The 23,574-nt window shown below is 44.0% G+C and overlaps 2 protein-coding genes across 3 annotated transcripts in view; both read left to right on the top strand.

Moving 5' to 3' along the window:
- Nucleotides 1–6,794, top strand: part of LOC116684790 (uncharacterized) — a 28,263-nt gene extending 21,469 nt beyond the window's left edge. Inside the window, exons 29-32 of the mRNA XM_032510209.1 lie at nucleotides 28–178; nucleotides 537–622; nucleotides 2,529–2,606; nucleotides 2,712–6,794. Of these exons, the coding sequence (XP_032366100.1) occupies nucleotides 28–178; nucleotides 537–622; nucleotides 2,529–2,606; nucleotides 2,712–6,794 (4,398 nt within the window). The remainder of the gene's footprint in view (nucleotides 1–27; nucleotides 179–536; nucleotides 623–2,528; nucleotides 2,607–2,711) is intronic.
- On the top strand, nucleotides 6,771–14,187 carry LOC116684803 (complement C3). 2 transcript variants are annotated; one of them, XM_032510235.1, is made up of 11 exons: nucleotides 6,771–6,991; nucleotides 8,594–8,675; nucleotides 10,201–10,249; nucleotides 10,368–10,458; nucleotides 10,539–10,628; nucleotides 10,710–10,812; nucleotides 10,898–10,987; nucleotides 12,271–12,363; nucleotides 12,486–12,569; nucleotides 13,619–13,763; nucleotides 13,920–14,187. In XM_032510235.1, the coding sequence occupies exons 2-11, from the start codon at nucleotides 8,594–8,596 to the stop codon at nucleotides 14,059–14,061; spliced, it is 969 nt and encodes a 322-aa protein (XP_032366126.1). In that variant the 5' UTR covers nucleotides 6,771–6,991; the 3' UTR covers nucleotides 14,062–14,187. The 2 variants fall into 2 exon arrangements, with proteins under 2 accessions (XP_032366126.1, XP_032366127.1); XM_032510236.1 differs by having other exon boundaries at nucleotides 10,204–10,249.
- Nucleotides 14,188–23,574: the final 9,387 nt, after the last annotated feature.

Here is a 23,574-nt window from a genome sequence, read left to right on the forward strand (position 1 = left end):
TGCAGTGTTTTTTTTTCTTCTGTCCAGAGTCTGCAAGGCAGTATAGACAAAGCAGTGAACTATCTGGAAGGGCGTCTGCCCAGCCTCACCAACCAATATGCTGTTGCCATGACGTCATATGCCCTGGCCAATGAAAACAAACTGAACAAAGCCATCCTCTACAGATATGTTTCCAAAGGTACTGTAACACAACAATATTCTTAAACTAAAAGTCAGGAACAGAAGATATGGTGTGATGAATAAATTAAACAGTACTACACATCCATGATTAATAAATATAATAGGATTATTAGAGCCTGACATGTCCAACATAACAATTTCCATAGATTCTCCAGCAGAACTGGTAATGTTATTTTCAGCCATTTAGTGTCTTTAGTACCAAATGGTAAGAATTTTTCAATGATACTGAAAAGATAGAACGATTAGTTCAAATTCTTCAAAGTAAGCAGTTTTTACTTCACTTGATGTGTGAATGAATGAATCTCGTTTGATGTAAAGCATAGTAAAATAAAGGTTTTTATGTACGTCTTCTTCAGAGTTGTCCCACTGGCAGACACCTAAGGGATACGTTTCCACGCGGGAGGCCACGGCGTACGCTCTCCTCGCTCTGGTCAGGGCCAAGGTGAGCGTGACCCACTAGAGCATGTCTAGTCGGGACCCTGACAGAAAACACACAACTGGGTCCTCATCCATGCTACCTCACTGAAAGGGAATCAGGGAAAGTGTCTCTCAATGTAACTGCCTCAGTTTTACACTTTTTAAGTAACATGTTGTTCAAGTTATTTATTCGGGTCATGTTGACCTTTCACGTTACAACATGGCTCATGAAGACCTTAACATGGCTCATGTTGACCTTAACAAGGCTCATGTTGACCTTAACATGGCTCATGTTGACCTATCACTTTAGGATTTTATATAGATATATAGAAGGCATTTTTCTTCCCCTTATGCAATGACTCAGTGTGGAGCTGCAGCCTGGTCTCACAGAAACTGTTAACACCGCATTATATGTGGCCACCACATTGCCGATGTAAAGTCAATGAGAAGATGACGCATTAGCACCGAATATGGTAGCGAGTAGTATGAAAACCTGAAAATCTTCATAAGGAGGTTGGTTGGGTGGGGGGGGGTGGCAGATGGGTCAAACACAGGACTTTCACCCAGGAGACCGGGAATCATGTCCCACGTGTAACGTTTCCTAAAGTTGCTTGCTAAACCCAACCGTCCCGTTCTTCCTGCGTGTCACAGATCTGTAAGCACACCCACAACCTTTTCCTTTATTTAAAGGAGAATTACGGCCAATTTTGATGTTAATCTTGATCGCTATGTATATGCGAGTACCACCTCTCTGTGTGGTTCTTTCCAACGCTTGTGAGGCGAGTTCTTCGTCTGTATTCTCAGGTTCAAATAAATGATACATGTCATGATGACTCCCAAAACATCATAGCTGGTGTAATGATGTTAGCTGTGCAAATGTCCAGTATTATCTCAATTTTAATTGGCCCATGTTTGATATGGAACAGAGATAATTAGGAATTAGGTAAGGAGCTTGGAATAACGTAAGTAGGAGAATATAGCAGATACACAACTTGATGTTACGTAAGGGCCCTGTTCATGTTGTACAGACATGTTAATTGCATTGTTTGTCTGTTAAAAGGCACAAATGCTCCAAAACTTGCCCCATTAACTGCCATTTTAGCTCAGTGGAAGCTTGTACACGTAGCTGCAGCTGCTCAGTGTTGCCGCCACCGATTCAGGTCGGGGAGTTTTTTCAATCCAAAGTACTTGCATATTTATAGCGATCAAGATTAACATGAAAATCATCTGGAATTTTCCTTTTAAGGAGCCATGTTTATTTCACAGAACTGTTCCATGGGCCCACGATGGAACTTTTCTTCTGTCGGCCCATCAGAGATTTTTTCGCAATTCTGTGAAACTGCCACCAATTTTGATTTGAGAGGTTGTAATCATTTCACAGAATTCTGTGAGATCAGGTTGGGAGTTGACTTATAGACGGCTCCAGTTCAAAGTACCTCTTATCAGTACAGAGGCTGATTAAACAAGCCCGTTCTACCTGGAACGGTCTGCAGGTCAAGCTCAAACTTTCGCCCCTTATCTCTTGAAATTATTTTAAACCTATTACCTATTGTTGCTCTTTTGATTTATTGTTGTTGGATACTGCTATGTGACCTTTGTCATGGTCAGGTCTTACTTGCAAAACTTAATAGGAAAATCATCATCATAGTTGAACATTCTTCTCACATAAACACACAACAATGTGGTAAAACAAAAGAAATGTAGTTTGCTATTTTTTTGCTTTTACCAGACAAGTTTCAAGTCTCTATTGTTTGACTGTCTCGTAATACAAACACATGATTCAGAAGCTCTATGGTAGGCTTTGGAAACTGGCAGATTACAATCTAAAGTATAACTGTAAAAGAATCAGGACTTGTCTCTAGTACTAAAGTTATCAATGTCAAGTCAACCACAGACCATTTCAACCATTCACTTGCCATCCACTAATAAAGGCTTTTGAAGACGCCAGACCTGTTGTGAAATGGTTCAACTACGAGGTGGAGACTGACGGGGGATATGGATCAACTCAGGTAACACAGACCTGGCTCTCCAGCTTGATATCTACAGCTTATGTCAGCTCATAACCTAAACTTCTTCTAAATCTTGTTGCCGTCCGTCACTCTTTCTCTCTCTAGGCGACCATAATGGTGTACCAGGCTTTAGCAGAGTACTGGACTAATGCAAATGATGATTCTGGGGATAATTATCTGAATGTGGACATCCTCTTACCAGACGAGTCAGAGCCTGACAAGTTCTACAAAGTCAGCTGCAACACAGACAGCGGCAGTGACACTGGCAACAGCGGCAACAGCGGAAACAGCGGCAGCAGTGGCAACAATGGCAACAGCGGAAACAGTGGTAACAGCGGCGGCACTGGCAACAGTGGCAACAGTGGAAACAATGGCAACAGCGGCAACAGTGGCAACAGCGGCAACAGCGGCGGCACTGGCAATAGTGGCAATAGTGGCAATAGTGGCAACAGTGGCAACAGCGGAAACAGTGGTAACAGCGGCGGCACTGGCAACAGTGGCAACAGTGGAAACAATGGCAACAGCGGCAACAGTGGTAACAGCGGCAACAGCGGCGGCACTGGCAATAGTGGCAACAGTGGCAACAGCGGCACTGGCAACAGCGGCAACAGTGGCAACAGTGGAAACAGCGGCAACAGCGGAAACAATGGCAACAGCGGCAACAGTGGCAACAGCGGCAACAGCGGTGGCACTGGCAATAGTGGCAATAGTGGCAACAGTGGCAACAGCGGAAACAGTGGTAACAGCGGCGGCAGTGGCAACAGTGGAAACAATGGCAACAGCGGCAACAGTGGTAATAGTGGCAACAGTGGCAACAGCGGCACTGGCAACAGCGGCACTGGCAACAGTGGCAACAGTGGCAACAGCGGAAACAGCGGCAACAGCGGCACTGGCAACAGCGGCAACAGTGGAAACAATGGCAACAGCGGCAACAGTGGCAACAGCGGCAACAGCGGCGGCACTGGCAATAGTGGCAATAGTGGCAACAGTGGCAACAGCGGAAACAGTGGTAACAGCGGCGGCACTGGCAACAGTGGAAACAATGGCAACAGTGGTAACAGCGGCAACAGCGGCGGCACTGGCAATAGTGGCAACAGCGGCACTGGCAACAGCGGCAACAGTGGCAACAGCGGAAACAGCGGCAACAGCGGCACTGGCAACAGCGGCAACAACGGAAACAGCGGCAATGGTAACAGCGGCAACAGTGGAAACACCGGCACTGGCAACACCGGCACTGGCAACAGCGGCGGCACTGGCAACAGCGGCGGCACTGGCAACAGCGGCGGCACTGGCAATAGTGGCAACAGTGGCAACACCGGCAATGGCAACAGCGGAAACAGCGGCACTGGCAACATCGGCAACACTGGAAACACCGGCACTGGCAACAGCGGCAACACTGGCAACAGCGGAAACACTGGCAACAGTGGCAACAATGGCAACACCGGCAATGGCAACAGTGGTAACAGTGGTAGTGGCAACACCGGCACTGGCAACACCGGCAACAGCGGGAACAGTGGCAACAGCGGGAACAGTGGCAACAATGGCAACAGCGGCAATGGCAACACTGGCAACAGCGACAACACCAACAATGGCAACAGCGGCAGTGGCAACAGCGGCAACAGTGGAAACACCGGCACTGGCAACAGTGGCAATACTGACACTGGCAACAGCGGTAACAGCGGCGGCACTGGCAACAGTGGAAACAGTGGAAACAGTGGAAACAGCGGCAACAGCGGCAACACTGGCAACAGTGGAAACAGCGGCACTGGCAATAGCGGCGACAGTGACACTGGCAACAGTGGAAACAGCGGAAACAGTGGCAACACTGACAACAGTGGCAACACCGGCAATGGAAACAGCGACACTGGCGACAGCAGCAACAGCGGCAACACAGTCAACACCGGCAATGGTAATAGCGGCAACAGTGGCACTGGCAACAGCGGCACCGGCAACAGTGGAAACACTGGTACTGGCAACGGTGGCAACAGTGGAAACAGTGATAACACTGGCAATAGTGGCAACAGCGGCAACACTGGAACAGGCAACACCGGCACTGGCAACAGCGGCACTGGTGACACTGGAAACAGTGGCAACAGCGGCACTGGCAACAGCGGCAACAGTGGCAACAGTGGCAACAACGGCAACAGTGGCAACAGCGGCAACACTGGCAACAGCGGCAACAGTGAAAACACCGGTAACACAGGAAATAGCGGCAACAGCGGCAGTGGCAACACTGGCAACAGCGACGGTACTGGCAATAGTGAAGACAATGGCAACAGCGGCACTGGCAACAGCGGCAACAATGGCAACACCGGCAATAGCAACAGTGGTAACAGTGGCAGTGGCAACACCGGCACTGACAACACCGGCAACAGCGGGAACAGTGGCAACAGCGGGAACACTGGCAACAATGGCAACAGCGGGACTGGCAACGGCGGCAACACCGGCAATGGCAACAGTGGCACTGGCAACATTGGCAACACTGGCAACAGCGACAACAACGGCAATGGCAACAGCGGCAACAGTGGAAACACCGACACTGGTAACAATGGAAATACTGACACTGGCAACAGCGGTAACAGCGGCGGCACTGGCAACAGTGGAAACAGTGGAAACAGCGGCAACACTGGCAACAGTGGCAACAGCGGCACTGGCAACAGTGGAAACAGCGGAAACAGCGGCAACACTGGCAACAGCGGCAACACTGGCAACAGCGACAACACTGGCAACAGTGGCAACACTGGCAACAGCGGCAACACTGGCAACAGTGGCAACACTGGCAACAGCGGCACTGGCAACAGTGGCAACACTGGCAACACCGGCAACACCGACAATGGAAACAGCGGCACTGGCGACAGCAGCAACAGTGGCAACACAGGCAACAACGGCAATGGCAATAGCGGCAACACCGGCAACACCGACAATGGAAACAGCGGCACTGGCGACAGCAGCAACAGTGGCAACACAGGCAACAACGCCAATGGCAATAGCGGCAACACCGGCAACACCGACAATGGAAACAGCGGCACTGGCGACAGCAGCAACAGTGGCAACACAGGCAACAACGGCAATGGCAATAGTGGCAACACCGACAATGGAAACGGCGGCACTGGCGACAGCAGCAACAGTGGCAACACAGGCAACAACGGCAATGGCAATAGCGGCAACACCGACAATGGAAACAGCGGCACTGGCGACAGCAGCAACAGTGGCAACACAGGCAACAACGGCAATGGCAATAGCGGCAACAGTGGCACTGGTGACACTGGCAACAGCGGCAACAGCGGCCCTGGCAACAGCGCCGGCAGTGGCACTGGCAACAGTGGAAACACCGGCAACAGTGGCAACACCGGCAACACAGGTAACACAGGAAATAGCGGCAACAGCGGCAGTGGAAACAGCGGCACTGGCAACACCGGCAACAGTGGCAACACCAACACTGGCAGCAGCGGCAATGGTGGTGTCAGTGGCACTGGCAACACTGGTAATGGCAATAGCGGCAACACTGGCAACAGCGGCACTGGCAACAGCGGCACTGGCAACAGCGGCGGCGGTGGCACTGGCAACAGTGGCAACAGCGGCAACACTGGGACTGGCAGCAACGGCAACAGCGGTGGCAGTGGCACTGGCAACAGTGGCAGTGGCACTGGCAACAGTGGCACTGGCAACACTGGCAACACTGGCAACAGTGGCACTGGCAACACTGGCAACACTGGCACTGGCAATACTGGCAATAGTGGGAACACCGGCAATGTCAACAGCGGCAACACTGGCACTGGCAACAGCGGCGGCAGTGGCGCTGATAACAGTGGAAACAGTGGCAATATTGGAAACACTGGCAACAGTGGAAACACCGGCAGCGGCACTGGCAACACCGGCAATAGTGGCACTGGCAACAGTGGCAGCGGCGGCAGGGGCACTGGCAACAGTGGCAACACCGGAAGTACTGGCAGCGGCACTGACAACCTCGCCATTGGCCCTGGTAACACCGGCAACAGTGGCACTGGCAACAGTGGCACTGGCAACACCGGCAACTCCGGCAGTGGCACTCGCAACACCGGCAGCGGCACTGGTAACACCGGCAACAGTGGCACTGGCAACACCGGCAACAGCGGCACCGGCAACCGCGGCAGGAGCAGAACAACTAATATGAGAAGACATCCAAACAAACTTATAGTGGCACATTAATATGATAATGCACGTTGTTTTTTGTACTTTTTTTTCTGCTGATGCCTGTGTGTGTGTGTGTGTGTGTGTGTGTGTGTGTGTGTGTGTGTGTGTGTGTGTGTGTGTTTGTGTGTGTTTGCATTTAAATTCACCAGATCAACGGTATAAACAAGGATGTAAAAGTAATTGCCACGGGAACAGGGGAAGCAACAGTGAAAGTAAGTACAAATTGTTTTGTCATCTGTCAGTAATTATTTTGTCTTCTTTTATTAAACAGTAATGATTATGGCCAGCTAACCTAACCTAGCTGTTAGCTTAGCTGTTGTCAAAACAGCAGGTCATGATGGACAATGTAAATGCACCACTAAATTTGAGCACAGTAATTTAATTCAATTACATTTTATTTATAGTATCAATTCATAATAAGTTATCTCAAGACACTTTACAGATGGCGTGGGTCTATCCCACACGCTATAATTTACAAGGACCCAAAAGTTCTAGTAGGTCCCTCCAGAGCAAGCATTAAGTGTGAAAGTGGAAACACTCCCTTTTAGAAAGAAACCCGGGACAGACCCAGGCTCTTGGTAGGCAGAGTCTAATGGGCCATTTGGGGTTGAAATGAATAGTGGCACTAACAGGCACAGTAAAAGATAATGGAAGAGTAACTAGAAATAGTAGTTTGTAGTAGTTCATGGCATAGCAGGGCACTGTACGGCATTACGTGGCACAGCAGGACGTAGCAGGGTACCGCAAAGCGTATCAGGATGTAACAGGGTATTGCAGAAAAATGGCGACATCTTCAAGGAAACATGCTGGGGGGGAAACAGAAGGACTCCGGGGAACAACTCCCCAGTTTTAGATGGGCATTAAAGGATATATCCTGATCAAAAATAACTCCTAGATTTCTGACAGTAGTGCAAGAGGCCAGGGCCATAACATCTAGCGTAGCTATATATAATTGGGTGTTATCTGCATAACAATGAAAGTTAATTGAGTGTGTCCTAATATTATTGCCTAGAGGAAGCATATATAAGGAGAATACAATTGGTCCAAGCACTGAGCCTTGTGGAACGCCATGGCTAACTTTAGCGCAAGGATTTATTGAGATTGATCGGATAAATGTGACTTAAACCCACTTAGTGTGATTCCTTTAATGCCAACAAAATATCCCAGTCTCTGTAACAGGATGGGATGGTCAATGGTGTTGAAAGCAGCACTAACATCTAGCAAAACAACAGAGACAAGTCCTTTGTCTGCAGCAGTTAGAAGGTTGTTAGTCATTTTCACCAGTGCTGTCTCTGTGCTATGTTGCTTTGTAAATCCTGACTGAAAGTCCTCCAGTAAACTATTGCTATGTAGAAAATCCCATAACTGATTAGTGACTACCTTTCTTAAGGATCATGGAGAGAAAGGGAAGGTTAGATATAGGTCTATAGTTTGCTAAGACCTCCGGATCCAGGGAGGGTTTTTTCAGGAGAGGTTTTATCACAGCTACTTTAATTGACCGCGGTACATAACCTGTTAATAGAGACATATTGATCATATCTAGTAATAGAGTGGTAACCACGGGCAACGCTTCTTTAAGTAGCCTCGTTGGAATGGGGTCCAATATATCTTGGCAGGCAAAAGCCAAGCTATAGCTTGGAAAATGTTTCTATAAATTCCCTTAAAGAAAAGAATGAACATGAAAATTAGCATTTTATTTTTCCATCATTGTGTGCTTTTTTGAATCTCTGAAAATACAACAACTTATTTTAGATATTTGTGATATAGAAGTCTATTAGTTCAACACATATACAATGCTTTCATCTGTCTGACAGATGGTGTCACTGTATTACGCTTTGCCTAAAGAGAAAGAGAGCGACTGTCAGATGTTTAACTTGTCAGTGCAGCTCCTCCCAGGTAATTCGGTATCCTCTCTCTTGTTCTTTTTTTTCTGACAAGTATCTTTTTAAAATTGGATGAACAAAATATTCAGCTACTTTCTTGTCAAAGTCTTTAATGACATCCACCTTAACACAGATAATGGCAAAATTTCAATCTTAGTATTACTTGATCTCAGTGCTGCATTTGACACGGTCGACCACGACATACTACTAGACCGATTGGAAAACTGCGTTGGCCTTTCTGGCTTAGTACTAAACTGGTTTGAATCCTACCTAAAGAATAGGGATTACTTTGTGTCTATAGGTAATTATGCATCTGAGCGTACAAATATGACGTGCGGAGTTCCGCAAGGCTCCATTCTGGGGCCTCTTCTGTTTAACATCTACATGCTTCCACTGGCTCAGATTATGGAGAAAAACAAAATAAGTTACCATAGTAATGCGGACGACACACAAATTTACATAACCTTATCGCCAGGGGACTATCGTCCAATACAAAAACTGACTAAGTGCATCGAACAAATTAACGACTGGATGTGCCAGAACTTTCTGAAATTAAATGAAGGAAAAACTGAGGTGGTTGTTTTTGGAAAAAAAGAGGAACGATTAAAAGTCGGCGCTCAGCTTCAAACAACAATTCTAAAAACAGACAAAGCCAGAAATCTGGGTGTAGTCATGGACTCAGACCTGAATTTTAACAGCCACATTAAGACAATAACAAAGTCAGCCTACTATCACCTTAAGAATATATCAAGGGTTAAAGGACTTATGTGTAAACAGGACTTGGAAAAACTGGTCCATGCTTTCATCTTCAGTAGACTTGACTACTGTAACGGGGTCTTTACAGGTCTCCCTAAAAAATCAATCAGACAGCTACAGCTGATTCAGAACGCTGCTGCTCGAATCCTCACTAAGACCAAGAGACTGGATCACATCACTCCAGTTCTGAAGTCTTTACACTGGCTTCCTGTGTCTCAAAGAATTGATTTCAAAGTACTCTTGCTAGTTTATAAATCCCTTAACGGTTTAGGTCCAAAATACATTTCTGATCTGCTACTACACTATGACCCCCCCAGACCTCTCAGGTCATCTGGGACAGGTCTACTTTCTGTCCCCAGAGTCAGAACTAAACAGGGTGAAGCAGCTTTCAGTTTCTATGCTCCTCATATCTGGAATAAACTCCCAGAAACCTGCAGATCCGCTGCTACTCTCAGTTCTTTTAAATCAAGGCTGAAGACCTTTCTTTTTGATGCTGCCTTTCTTTAAATGAATGCTCATTTCTTTAAATTTCTAATGCTGCACTGTAACTTTTATTCTTGTGTTTTATGTGTCCTAATGTTTCTATTTTGTTTTTAACTGTCTATTCATGTGTTTTATTAATTTTTAATGTTTATGATTTTTAACTGTTTGTACTTGTGTTTTATCTGTTTAACTGATTTCATGTAAAGCACTTTGAATTGCCCTGTTGCTGAAATGTGCTATACAAATAAAGCTGCCTTGCCTTGCCTTGCCTTACTTAATACGTTATTTTGCTCTTGCAGTGAAAATGGATGAGGATGAGAACATATACAAGCTTAAAATAGAGGTTTTGTAAGTATAATCAAGAATTCCTACTGACAACTGTTATACTAACATGAACATGTATAACCAGCTAGCTCCTGCATTACCCTTTTCTGTTATTTCATTATTCTGTTCATTCTGTGTGCAGGTATAAGGACAATGACAGTGATGCAACCATGTCAATCCTGGATATTGGCTTGCTAACTGGCTTTACCGTTAACACGAATGACCTGGACTTAGTAAGAACTTGTACTATTCATAGAAATACATTTCTGTGCTTTTATGTTTAGTTTTTAACTTTGTGTTTTTGTGTGTGTAGTTGTCTAAAGGACGATCCCGCATCATTGCAAGATATGAGATGAACACAGTCCTGTCAGAAAGAGGCTCACTCATCATCTATCTGGACAAGGTTTGACTGTTTCCTACTTCTGTAGTTTTTCTCTTTGTATTATTCTTCCATCCTTTATCTCTGTCTCACATTTGGCCACAGGTTTCTCACACACGTCCAGAAGAGATCTCTTTTAGGATCCATCAGAAGCTGAAAGTCGGAGTCTTACAACCAGCTGCTGTGTCTGTCTATGAATACTATGACCGTGAGTCTCAGAGACAAATAATATATACTTTTAAAAACGATTTAACGTACTCTACATTTTGTAAAATCTTTCTTTCCCATTGCAGAAACACATTGTGTGAAGTTCTACCATCCAGAGAGGAAAGCAGGAAAGCTGCTGCAGCTCTGTACAGATGATGAATGCACATGTGCAGAAGGTAAGGTTGATGTCAAACTAACCTAATCTGTTGTCTGTAAACATAAATATGTTATATCTAAAATTCTTGAACAAACACCGAAACCCAACACTAACATTGGGCTTCATAGAGATAAACCATTGATCCATCATGTGGGGCTTGTCATCCTGCATTGTCTATAGACTGCAGTTGAACAGGAGATGAACCCCAGAGTCCAAAAAAAGTAATAAATAATTTCTATTGGTTACTATCAGGATCATACTTATTATGTTATTCAGTTGGAAAGTACCTTGTAGTTTCATGACTCAATAGTCCATTGTTTCCACATCTGTCCCTTGAGATATGAAGGCTGAAGCGTTGGGATCTCAACATTATTGACACCCCCCGTGGTGATATGCTTAGCAGTTTTCACCGCCAGCTGTAGAGCCTAAAGGCCATTTTACAGTCGCTGCAGCCAGCCTGTCGCACGCCAATGTGACGTCAAAATAACCTAGATTTTCGCTAGACACGCGCCAGAATTTTGAGCGTGCGACTTTCTGCAGCAGCGCACGATAAAGCGGAAACATGGACGGGTTTGAGGGTGTTCGGAAGCCAGGACTTTCAGAGTGACTGCAAGTTTCTCTGGTAAACTTTCTGGGTTAAGATGAAATCCTTTATGGTGAAGGAGAGTCTTGATCCGACAAAGTAGGTTATGAATCAAATTGAAACATAGACGTCAATGCTGCTGCCAGATCTGCCATTGTTTACCTTTTTCTTCTTCTAGTCCGTCGAAATAGCAAAGTCGGAAGCCTTTGCTTATTAGCACCAACTCTGTTCAAGAGAAAAGTGTCTTAGCAGTCTTAGTGATGGTGTTCGTGTTGTGAGTCCAGGTCAGTTCCTCACTGATTATAACCCTGAGGAACCTAAAGCTGCTGAATTTCTCCACTGCAGTCCCATTGTTGGAGATGGGGACGTGTCCTTCTCTCTGTCCCTTACTGTCGAGTACAATCCACTTCTTTGATTAACTGACGTAGAAATGGAGTTTGTTGTCTTTGCACCAAGATGTCTGGGCTCTGTAGGCTGTTGGTGATCAGGCCGATGACAGTGGTGGTCAGCGAATTTTATGAATATTCCTTCAAGCCAACAAGCACCTGCAGGATCTAGTATGATCAGAGCAGTGGTCTAGCTAAAGAATGTTTCATTAAAATACTTAAACTGTGACTAAGATACAGATGCACTCACCCTTTAACTCATCCACACACATCATCACCATTTGCTTATTTAACCAGCTGTGTATGTACTTTGTGCCTTTTGTGTATTTCCAGAAAACTGCAGTATGCAGAACAAGGACAAACTCAGCAATGATCAGCGAACAGCTCTGGTCTGTGAGACTACACAGACCAGCAGAATAGATTTTGGTAAGAGAGTGAAAATGAATTGCATTAATATCACACAAAAATGGACAGAGATGGAGAGAATAAGGGCAGTAGGACTATGAGGGAGCAAGTGAGCTAACAATCTGCAACCTGTCTGTCCTCAGTGTACAAAGTGAGACTGGACAGTTTTACAGAAGACTTGACCACTGACATTTTCACAGTAAAGGTACTGGAAGTCATCAAAGAAGGTAGGTATTTAACTTCCTAAAATGTACTACAAACTGATGTTCTAATGTGCCTTACAAGTGATGGTGACATACCTATTTATTTCCCTCTATCTGAAACGTTGTGGACACATTAAATGAATGAATGAAGAAATGTATTTCAGACATATCAAAAATAAACAAAACGAAACAAAGAAATGTAGAAATAAGTTAACAAATAAGCAAAACGTTCAAAAAACAATAAGAAACATTAACCAGCATAGAGATGTCTGAAAAGGAGTAGGATGAAGTAGTCACTTATTTCATCCTGACCCTTTTTCATGGCTCAGTAATTAATTAGGGGGTCAAAGCCCGAGGCTGGAAGGATCAAAATTGCAAAGCAACCGGGTTCCCACAGCAGGGCCCTGGAACCCTCTTGTTTTGGATTTTTAGGGCCCGAGCACTGAAGTGCAAGGGCACTGAAGTGCAACGGCCCCAACGGTGTCCCAGCACGAAGTGCAAGGAACCTATTGTTTCGTTAGGGGTTATTCCGCAACTCTCCCGTCTCTCTCATTTGTTAGGGTCTTAGCACGCGGGAAAACTCACAAGAACTTTCACACATGTCCGACTTAGGAAAAATCACAAACTTCTGTAGTGATTGGTCTTGGGTGTTGCCAGGGGGATCCATAGCGCCTCCTCACGTGCACCCTGGGTTCAACAAAAGTTATAATTTTCATAAAATCTTTTGAGGGTATCACGTAGGATTGTATCAAGCTATTTTTAGACAATAATCACAACATTTAAAAAATTACGAAATGGCGAATTCTGTGCGAAATTTCTCATTTTACAAAGACTTTTTTGAGGACTTTAGGATCCACGGAAACTCTCAAAATCTTGCAGCCATGTGCATAATATCACACTCTTTCATCTGAATTTACATTTAGGCTTTAGGTTTTAAATCAATATACTTTTCCTTGAGTAGATTTGTAAAGAAGAAACTGTCTTACTCCGCTACACTAGGCTACAATGAACTTTTCTTTTTACCTCGTTAGTATTTATCTACCGTTTCTCTGTTCTCCTTTATTGAATTTCAGGAAGTCTTGATGTTGGTCCTCTGAATAAACAGCACACATTCGTCAGTTATCCCCACTGCAGGAGGTCTTTAGCTCTGGGGACGGGTAAAACCTACCTTGTCATGGGCACGTCCAAAGATATTCACAGAGATGACCAACATCAATCGTATGTTCTTTTCTTTGTGTGAATTTATTGTGAATGTTGCATTTTGTACTCTAGCGTAAGTGTTACAGTTGTTATTTATAGTGATTGTGGAAAGAGATGAGGAGGCTTTTCATGGTTTGTGTCACAGATGCTTACTGTTTACTTTGCTTTCTTCAGGTTTCAGTATGTATTTGGAGAGACAACTTGGATCGAGTACTGGCCCACAGAAGCAGAGTGTCAAACTCAGAAACACAGATTGACGTGTTTGGGCCTGGAGGAGATGGTTCATCAGTACCAACTCTTTGGGTGTCAGCAGTAGTGAAACTCAAGAAACGAAAACGTTAATTATTATCATGTCAAAATGTCCCTGCTATGGGATATGAGGGCTTAAAATATTGCACTGTATTGATTAAAATGTAATGTTTAATCTCATTGTCTGTGTTTGCCAAATATACACTGGTTACTCTTATGTCGATTACTGTATAGTAATCTTTAAGGTTAATAAATAATTGTTTGAAATTGACAATGTTGCGCTCAGTGGAGGGATGCAAAGACAGGTAAATTTAAAATGAACCAAATTCCAAATTGGTTGGGATTCAGAATATGAGTGCTGAAGCTTCTCACAAATTTTAAATTAACAAATTCCTTTGTTTTTCTGAATCAAACAAAATATTAAAATAGCTTTTCATTTTTTTTGGGTCTGTGGCAGATATAGGTTTAATATATAAAAATGGATGTAATCTGCGAACAGCAACACCTTATGTTCTTTAACCCCGGGAATTATTCTTTCTCTAGGCTAATTGCTACATATTGCTGTGGCTAGTGGCTCCATCACACTAAAGAACCATAATGAGTAGAGATGGGAACCCTTGTCCCATGCTTAAGATGTAACTGTCAAGACATGGTATCAAGTACACATACATCCACCAAGACAGATGCCTGTGGAAACTTCCCATCTTCCCACTCAATTTTGGTCAAATGTCCTTCTCATTGGTGATGATTTGCAGTGTTTGAGCGCCGTGCAGATGCACGGTCACAAGGAGCAGCGTCCGCCAGTAACCCCGCCGCTGTCCAACTCTGGTTGCAGCTTTAATTTTTGTTGCTATTGTTATTCTTTTTCCTATTGTTATTCTTATTATTAGTATTAGGTAAAATTGACCCGATGGGACAAAAGTCCAGCCTGGCTTGGCATGCAAGGTGGGGTTGAGTGGATAAAAGGAGGGTGCTGCAGAGCAACAGTCTACATTGCCAGCAGATCAGGATCAAGCTAAATTATGAGTAGGACTCTGCTGAGGCTGCTGGCTTCTCTGACCTTTTTCTCTCTGACTTCTCTGGCTGATGGAGCGCCGTTGGAAGTAGAGCTGCCTTACCTTTACACCTGCTAGAGATTCCAGAGAAAGACAAAATAAAAGTGGCAAGAGTGGACACCCCTGTCTTGTTCCACGCTGTAGGGTAAAAGGAGAAGAGATTATGTCCCACGTTAGCACACTTGCCAAAGGTGAGAGGTACAGCGCCTTAATCATTGCTTTAAAATAAGGCCTGAAACCAAAACGTTGCAATACTGCCCACATATATTTCCACTCTATCCTATCCAAGGCTTTCTCTGCATCAAGTGAAAATATGGTCTAATGATATGGGTGTCTCTGCCAACTCTACAATGTGTGGTAGCCTTCCCATGTTGAGAAGATGTATAGTGTCCCTTTGATACAGCCAATTTGGTCTTCATTCACTGAGATTGATTAACTCTTTCCAGATTTCAAATACAGTATTAGGGGACCACTAAGGTCTATATAAAAGAGACTTCAGATACGCTATTAGTGGACCACTAAGGTCTATATAAAAGAGACTTCAGATTCAGTATTAGGGACCTCTAAGGTCTAAATAAAAGAGACTTCAGATACAGTATTAGGGACCACTAAGGTCTATATAAAAGAGACTTCAGAGACAGTATTAGGGACCACTAAGGTCTATATAAAGAGACTTCAGATTCAGTATTAGGGGACCACTAAGGGTTATATAAAAGAGACTTCAGATACGCTATTAGGGGACCACTAAGGTCTATATATAAGAGACTTCAGAGACAGTATTAGGGACCACTAAGGTCTATATAAAGAGACTTCAGATTCAGTATTAGGGGACCACTAAGGTCTATATAAAAGAGACTTCAGATACACTATTAGGGGACCACTAAGGTCTATATAAAAGAGACTTTAGATTCAGTATTAGGGACCTCTAAGGTCTAAATAAAAGAGACTTCAGATACAGTATTAAGGACCACTAAGGTCTATATAAAAGAGACTTCAGAGACAGTATTAGGGACCACTAAGGTCTATGTAAAGAGACTTCAGATTCAGTATTAGGGGACCACTAAGGGTTATATAAAAGAGACTTCAGATACGCTATTAGGGGACCACTAAGGTCTATATAAAAGAGACTTCAGATTCAGTATTAGGGCCCACTAAGGTCTAAATAAAAGAGACTTCAGATACAGTATTAGGGACCACTAAGGTCTATATAAAAGAGACTTCAGATACAGTATTAGGGACCACTAAGGTCTATATAAAAGAGACTTCAGATACAGTATTAGGGGACCACTAAGGTCTATGTAAAAGACTTCAGATACAGTATTAGGGACCACTAAGGTCTAAATAAAAGAGACTTCAGATACAGTATTAGGGGACCATTAAGATATATGTAAAAGCGTCTAAAGCGCACCATGTCATGGGACCTTTAACGTGATGTTAGCATGTTAACCAACTGAACTAATATGGTCACACCATATGAACACCAGTTAGCTTTGTCATTGTGAGAAAGTTAGCATGTTGATGTTGCATTTAGCTCAAAGCACCAATGTGTTTGCATGGCTGCTGATTATTTGTGCAAAAAGTTTTTGAGGATTTAAAAAGTTAGAAAAGTTTTTATGAGTGATATCCTTTCTAACATATCCTAAAATCTGATACGTACTCTACATGTTGCATTGCCTCCACACAGATGTGTAATGCCTAAATAGGGCTTCATCTTGTAACTTCTACAGATAGCTAAAAATTGACAATCTCTACTCCATAACTTTCGAGTTTGCTCCATTTTAGGTTTATGGAAGGCGATAATGAAACAGAACCTCCAGACTCTTTGGATGCAAAGAATCGCCATGCACACTGCTTTGGCATGTTTGTTACAGTTGCTTGGGTAATGATCAGTTAGAAAATGTCAGTTATGTCGTCATAATTGACATTTTTGGCCGGACCGAAATGAGAAATCCAAATAATCTTGAGCCTCACAGGTCATTTTCCCCTTAATGTTTTTATAGTATGGTTTAGAGGAATAATAAAGAAAGAAAAGTTCTGCCAATCATCCTAATGTCAGCTGGCTCACATTTCCAATGTAACCCCCTCATAAATCTTTGAATTTAACACAGATATTATTTGACAGCTAATAAATATGTATCCAGTGAGAATTGGATTTCTCCAACAGTTCAAGTGATTTTGTTGCCAAATGACCACCCTGCTCTTTGGGTTCCCACCATGACCTCATTATGTTCTGTATTTATCGATTTGGTTCCTTCTCTGTGGTTAGTTTTCCTAAAAACCTTAATGGAGCTCACTGAATGACTATGGCTATTTGTTAAGCACATGTCAAAAAAACACCAGATGGAGCCCATTTGTGGTTGGATCAATGTACCCATTAATTTGTCAAAATGTTGTCCTACAGCTAGTACAAGACTGATTATTTCATTGCAAAGAGTTGATGGGGTTTTCCTCAGTGTAGGTACACGACCACCCGTTCCAAGTCTGTAGGGGAGAGCAGTTGGACCTCACCCACCAGCAGCAGAGAAGTTACCAACGTGACATCAGATCTCACCTGCAGGGGCTCCATGATCTAAGCTGAAGCCAGATTTCAGATAGAGGAGACGGGTTGTCCAGACAGGCTGCTTGGACGTGGGCCAGCCGCACAAGCTGTGAAAAGGTCCCGCGGCCTCCCTCACATACGCTAGCGCTAGATTTGTTCTAGCTCCTCTCTACTTCCCCCGCCATCTGTGGTCTTAATGAAGCTGTCAAGAAGCTGTCATTCACTCATGAGTGGCTGTGCCTCACAGCACGCCGGCTAACATTTAGCCAACAGGGACTCAGCAAAGCCCTGAGCCCAGGCATAAAGTTTCAAAATTGCTGCGTAAATGACTTTTTCCAGCACCAGACATCATCGGTTGTCAGCAACTTTTCACCTGTGATGATAAAAGCTGGTTGAATCAGAGACCAAAGGCACACCATTGCTTGTATTCATTCTCAGGAGAATAAACTCACGGGGTGTATGAAATGAATGGGTAATGGCAAATCACAGTATGTCATAAAGTCTTGGACCAGAGATGGTAGTCATGAGGAACAAAAGAGAAAGTCCTACTGTTGGTGGCGAAGGAGTCATGGCAACGGCAGACCGCTGGGTAGTTGGTGAATGACAGAAGGGATTTTGATTCTTGTTCGCATGGTGTCACACATGGCTACAAGAGGGACCGGAGGCTTTGTGGCGCTCTGTGTATCCACGCCCTCCTGTTTATCGACTGCCAATGTCCATTGCTTTTTGGGGCAAAAGGGTCCCTCCCTCTGTCTCAAGGTAATTCACCAAAGACAATCTGGAGCTTGTGGGTTGTGTGGTGGACGGGGAGTGGGGGGGGGGGTTTGGGATCTGGGTTTTTTTGAACACACATTTGCTTCTTTGGTGTTCACAATGCTGTGGTTGTTTCAAAGGAGCATGCACTGCAATGTAATGAGCTCAAATAACACCATTACTTCACTAAGAAAAATGGAATTACATTGATTTTCCAGCAGAGTTTCAATCTTTATAAATGACTGAAGTGGGGTCGAAAGATGACGTCAAAATAATTGGACCAGGTTTGAAATTGACCATGGAAAACCTACATAAAGCAGATGTGCATAAGTGTTTTTTTTTTAAATCCAAAAGAGGCTTGAGGACTATCGGACTTTATTCAAAAAGACTCCAGGATAATTAGATGCCATTCAAAATCATCTCGACCCCGCCCAAATTGGGTTCCTTGGAAATCGATGCATTGACCAGTAAAGGCTTAGTTGTAGTCAAAAGTGTGTGTCATTTAAGAACACCAGTCAACTGAACAGCTATTATCCAGTAATGCCTTATGTATCATTAATCCAACAGGCTGCATTGTATGTGGGTGCATGTCTTTTGGAGAAAGAAAAAACCTTAACACTTAACTACTGTTCTAATCTAATCCAGTTTTATCTCTCATGACCATCATTTCCACACTAATGGCATAATCACCCTCAGGCTGTAGCGCTCCTATGATGGTGAGTTGAGGAGGAAAAAGACAAATTGCCATGGATTTGGACACAAGTTCAATGTCTTTGAGGGGAGACTTATTTAACCATGAGAAAGTGTTGCGGGCGGGTGTCGTTTTTTTTCCGCTGGAGCTTGTCAGACTTGTGAGAGGTGGAGAGGTTGGAGGCTTTCTGCGAGATGCCCGGTGCCAAATGGGGATGAGTAAGCAGTCCCGAGAGCCAGAGGTTGTTCTGGGCCTGTGAGGAGTGTGGCCACGCTGACGTGAGCCAGCGTTCCCCTTTTTATAGAGGAGAAGCAGCGCCGAGCCAAAAGAGGCAGTATAGAGAGAGCCAGCCCTAGCTAGCAGGACATCTTTGCGGCTGGGGCCCATTCTTACCCGCAGGCTGCTAAGCCTGGACAGACACCCGCAACCGCAGAGCTTGGAGCGGACCGCTACATAGTCCCTTTCATTTAACCAATCGCTCTTTCATTTCTCCGACTCCAGCCTCTCTCTTTCGCTCATACACATCTGTCTCTGTCAGTTTCTCCCTCCACCTTTGGCTCCCTCTCTATCTGTCTTTTTCCTTCACGCTTTTTTTGGCTCTCCCACTTGTCAATCTGCTAATACTGTTAGGTATTACTAAGAGGGCAAAAATGTGGCTTAATGAAACAACACGGGGAGTAACACCCTGCCGTGGGTGAAGATGAAGCCGCTCTGTTTATGAGTGCAGAACAAATAAACCAGCTTTGAGGGTGCGCCTGGACTGTGTCTGCCACAGAGCAGGGACAGGGCCCCAGCCCTTTTCTGTTCAATAAAGCTAGAGGAAAATCCATTTTACTCTCATAACTGAGGTCTTTGTGAACAAAGAACATTATGGTTGGCTTTTGCTTAGCAATATTTCTACCCACTGTGCCCAAGGCACAAAATTGTAAATTGTATGTATCCAGGGTTGACTTTTAGTCCAAATGTCTGGTCTTGTTGTTCAACACTCAGCTTTATGATTTAAAGTACCAGGTTTATGCTGCTAAGTGCAAAAATAATGATCCTTCATTGGCCATTAAAAGAAATATCTACCTTCAAAACCTGTATCCCTGGAAAAACAGCTTTGTACAGTTCTCAGCCACAGTTTGACTAGTGTACATTTCTTTCTTTTTACAAATCGCAGGAATATTGTTATGGAGCTATACTGGAGATGATATAAAGCACTGTTACTGTTAATGTTTCACAGTAACATTAACAGTACATGTTTTTACATTTTACAAAGGTTTTACAATTTTAATCAAAGAGCGAGGGCTTCTTTCTAGTTTGTAGAGGCACTGGTACACATTCTTTTCATGGTCACAATGCCATGAATGGACCAGAATGCAACGCAGCCACAAGAAATGCACCTCCGTAACAAGCAGCATCATTGCTGCCCTTTTCCAGCTCAAAGCATAGCAAGGAGTCTTCTCTGAAGATTACCAAAAGGCATCAAAAAGCGAGACGTATCTGTCTGTCTGCATGCGTGTGTGTGTCTGTGTTTGGGGGGGTTGGTGGGAAGGTAACCTGCACGTCACACGCAGACGTCACACTTTCCTAGAGCACGAGCGGATAGCTGTAAGGAACAGTGTCTATCATTTCCCTAACAGGAAACTCAATAAAAAGTCATTTCAGAGCTGAACCGGGCCGACACAGCAGTTTCCATCAGACTCACCCTGGGCCAGGTTAATTAAGTCTACTGCTAACTTACAACACTAATAACATTACCGTCGCCAAAATACCCCCGCTAATCAAGTCCCCTACTTTACCGTTAACTGTCAAGCCACTAAACCTGTGTGAATTAACACCTCTGTTCTCTCTCTCTGTGCACACACACACACACAAAGTGCCCAGTTCTGGCGGTTGATGAGTGCAGATATGTGTAGATTAGCTCTCATAGCGGGCCTGGTGGGTAGCGCACCGCCATGAGTCCATGACACCAATGTCTGATTCCTCCACATTATCATTGTGATATTTTAAGTCAGTAGTAGGCTATACAGTAGAGTTGCATATGAAGGGTTGGGGGCCCTTCTCTTAGTTGTTTTGGGGTACAATTTGGTTTTGATGAATTCTACAAGCAGCAATACCACAGGCCAAGCAATCGACCCAAACAGGCAAATTTTCAACACTCACTGTTCTAATAATAAGAATAACTGTAAATGTAGCATGAAGTTGTGTGTGTTGTGTTGCTGTGGTTACCTGTAAACACTGGTAAAGAACAGTGGTAATTTTTGAAGCATCCTGAAAAACAAGGAAGGGGTCAAAGGCATTGCTTGCTCTGTAGGGGAGCTACTAGAACTGTTGGGTCCTGTGGTCTATAGACCTACGCTATCTGTAGAGTCTCTCAAGATAACTCTTGTTATGAAATGATACTATAAATACAATTGATTTGGAATGAGTTAAGTAGACCATGACGGTCTCCAGTCTTTATGCTAAGTTTGGGTAAACAAAGTCCTACTTTGCCAGACCTTCCTCCACAGCACTACTTGACTCCAGCTCAGTACTTCACCTAAAGACACAAGATTAGAATCAATTCTCTCACATACTTTTAGAAGCATAGCAAAAAGGAAAAACGACCTCTGCCCTTCCTATAATATAATTCAGTCCCAATCAGTTTACCCTGCTGTTCCTCCACCCTTTCCCCTACCTTTCAGTTTCTCCTCTCCCGTGTGCACGGCATCGGCCCCCCCGCCTGAGCGGCAGCTCAGTGTGCCAACACGGAGCTCAGGAGATAACGTGCACAGCTACGGGACAGATTTATTCCAACGCGGCTGGCCGTGTAGACGACTAAAATGATCCCCATCGCCTCGCGGAGAAACACTGACCTCTGGAGCCATGAGGACAAAAAAGGGGAACGAGCCCCGGGGGCCTCAGCAGCACCAAAGTGTGCACTCAGTGGCATGCCCAGAGACCCTTTCCACAGGCTCCTTCTTTCTCATTATTCACCTCCGTCACTTTGCTCTGAGGTCTCTCTCTCTCTCTCTCTCTCTCTCTCTCACACACACATACACACATACAGAGATCAGTCATCCACACAGATTACAACACCCACTCAGGGGGTTGTGGATGGGTTCTTGCCTGAGACTCACTATCGCGCTGTTATTTTTGGAGCACCTTTATCTGCTCATCATCATCAGACACATCTGCTTGTTCTGCAACACGGTCCACTGTAGCCTACAGACTAGCGAGAGGCGTGTGACGGGACAGGCAGAATAAATTACCAGGGAAACGCGCTCGGAGGCCTGGAGTGATACGCCTATGATATTTGTAATCAACAAGCCTGGGGGTCCTTTTCTTTAGTCAGAGCTTGAATTAGTCTTGCAGTGACCTGACAAGTGGACAGTGTTTCAGTATTTTCTGTCATGGTTTTGTGTGTTCTGTCAACTGTTTTAATTTTGTTTTATTTTCTCCAGCCTTGTATGGTTTAACTTCCTGTCCCGCCTTTTTGGGGGATTTCTGTGCCCAGCCCTAGTGAGTTTCACCTGTTTCCCCACCCTTAGCGTCACCTGTCCCTTGTTCCCTCGTTACCATGTAGCCCCTGTGTTTCTCTTGTGGTTTCATTTAGTTGTGAGTGTTTCTTGTGTTTTGTTGCGTGGCGTACTGTGTGCGCCTGCTCATTCCTGGCTTCCTGCATGCTTTTGGGACTTCTTTATTTAATAACACATCAAACTCATCAATCCTTGACATTTTCAGCAGTACATAGAAGCACAGACCATACTGTATTTCCAAAGTCAGAGCAGTGTGATGAGCGATTGTTGCCCTAATTTTAAGCCAATAAAGTGTATTTCCGTCAGATGGAAAAAGACGGAGAGGTCGTGGAATATTTAGCGGTTCCTACTGTAATACCAAGCCCAGGAAGTGTGTCTGTTAGTCTTGAACAGAGCTCCGGAGGAGGGGGCGGGGGAGACGACTCTCTCCAGTATTTGGATGAATTAGTAGAAACTTGTACTGCAGTAACTGTTTTAAAGTACCTTTTTAGGACAGTTTTCTATCATAATTACACACATAATTACATAATTACAATTCTTTCTTTCTTTTTGATGTTGCCTTTCTTTAAATGTTGATATTTATTTCTTTAATGTTTAATTTCTTACACTGCACTGTAACTATTACTCTTCTTTTAATTTTAATAAATATAATAAGATTTTTTTTATCTGATTTTGTGTAAAGCACTTTGAATTGCCCTGTTGCTGAAATGTGCTATACAAATAAAGCTGCCTTGCCTTGCCTTGCATACAATTACATTTTTTTATCAGTGATAAAAGTAAGCAAAACTGACTTTAGCATTCATAAAACAAATATAGACAACATCCATCACAAAATCTAATAGTTTTGTGGGACCTTTTTTCATTTGAGTTGAGAATAGAATAGGTGAAGTAGCTCTGCTGACACATGTGCAGAGTCCCTCTTTGGGAAATAGTCCACATCAAGCCCAGATGTTTATAGCCCTTTTTTGGCAGGCAAACACAAATTGAGGTCAGAAAATTCCTGTGGCCACCAAATTGGAAATACATTAATGTTGTTTAA

This window comes from Etheostoma spectabile, unplaced genomic scaffold (genome assembly GCF_008692095.1).
Source record: "Etheostoma spectabile isolate EspeVRDwgs_2016 unplaced genomic scaffold, UIUC_Espe_1.0 scaffold00569331, whole genome shotgun sequence".
NCBI lineage: Eukaryota > Metazoa > Chordata > Actinopteri > Perciformes > Percidae > Etheostoma > Etheostoma spectabile.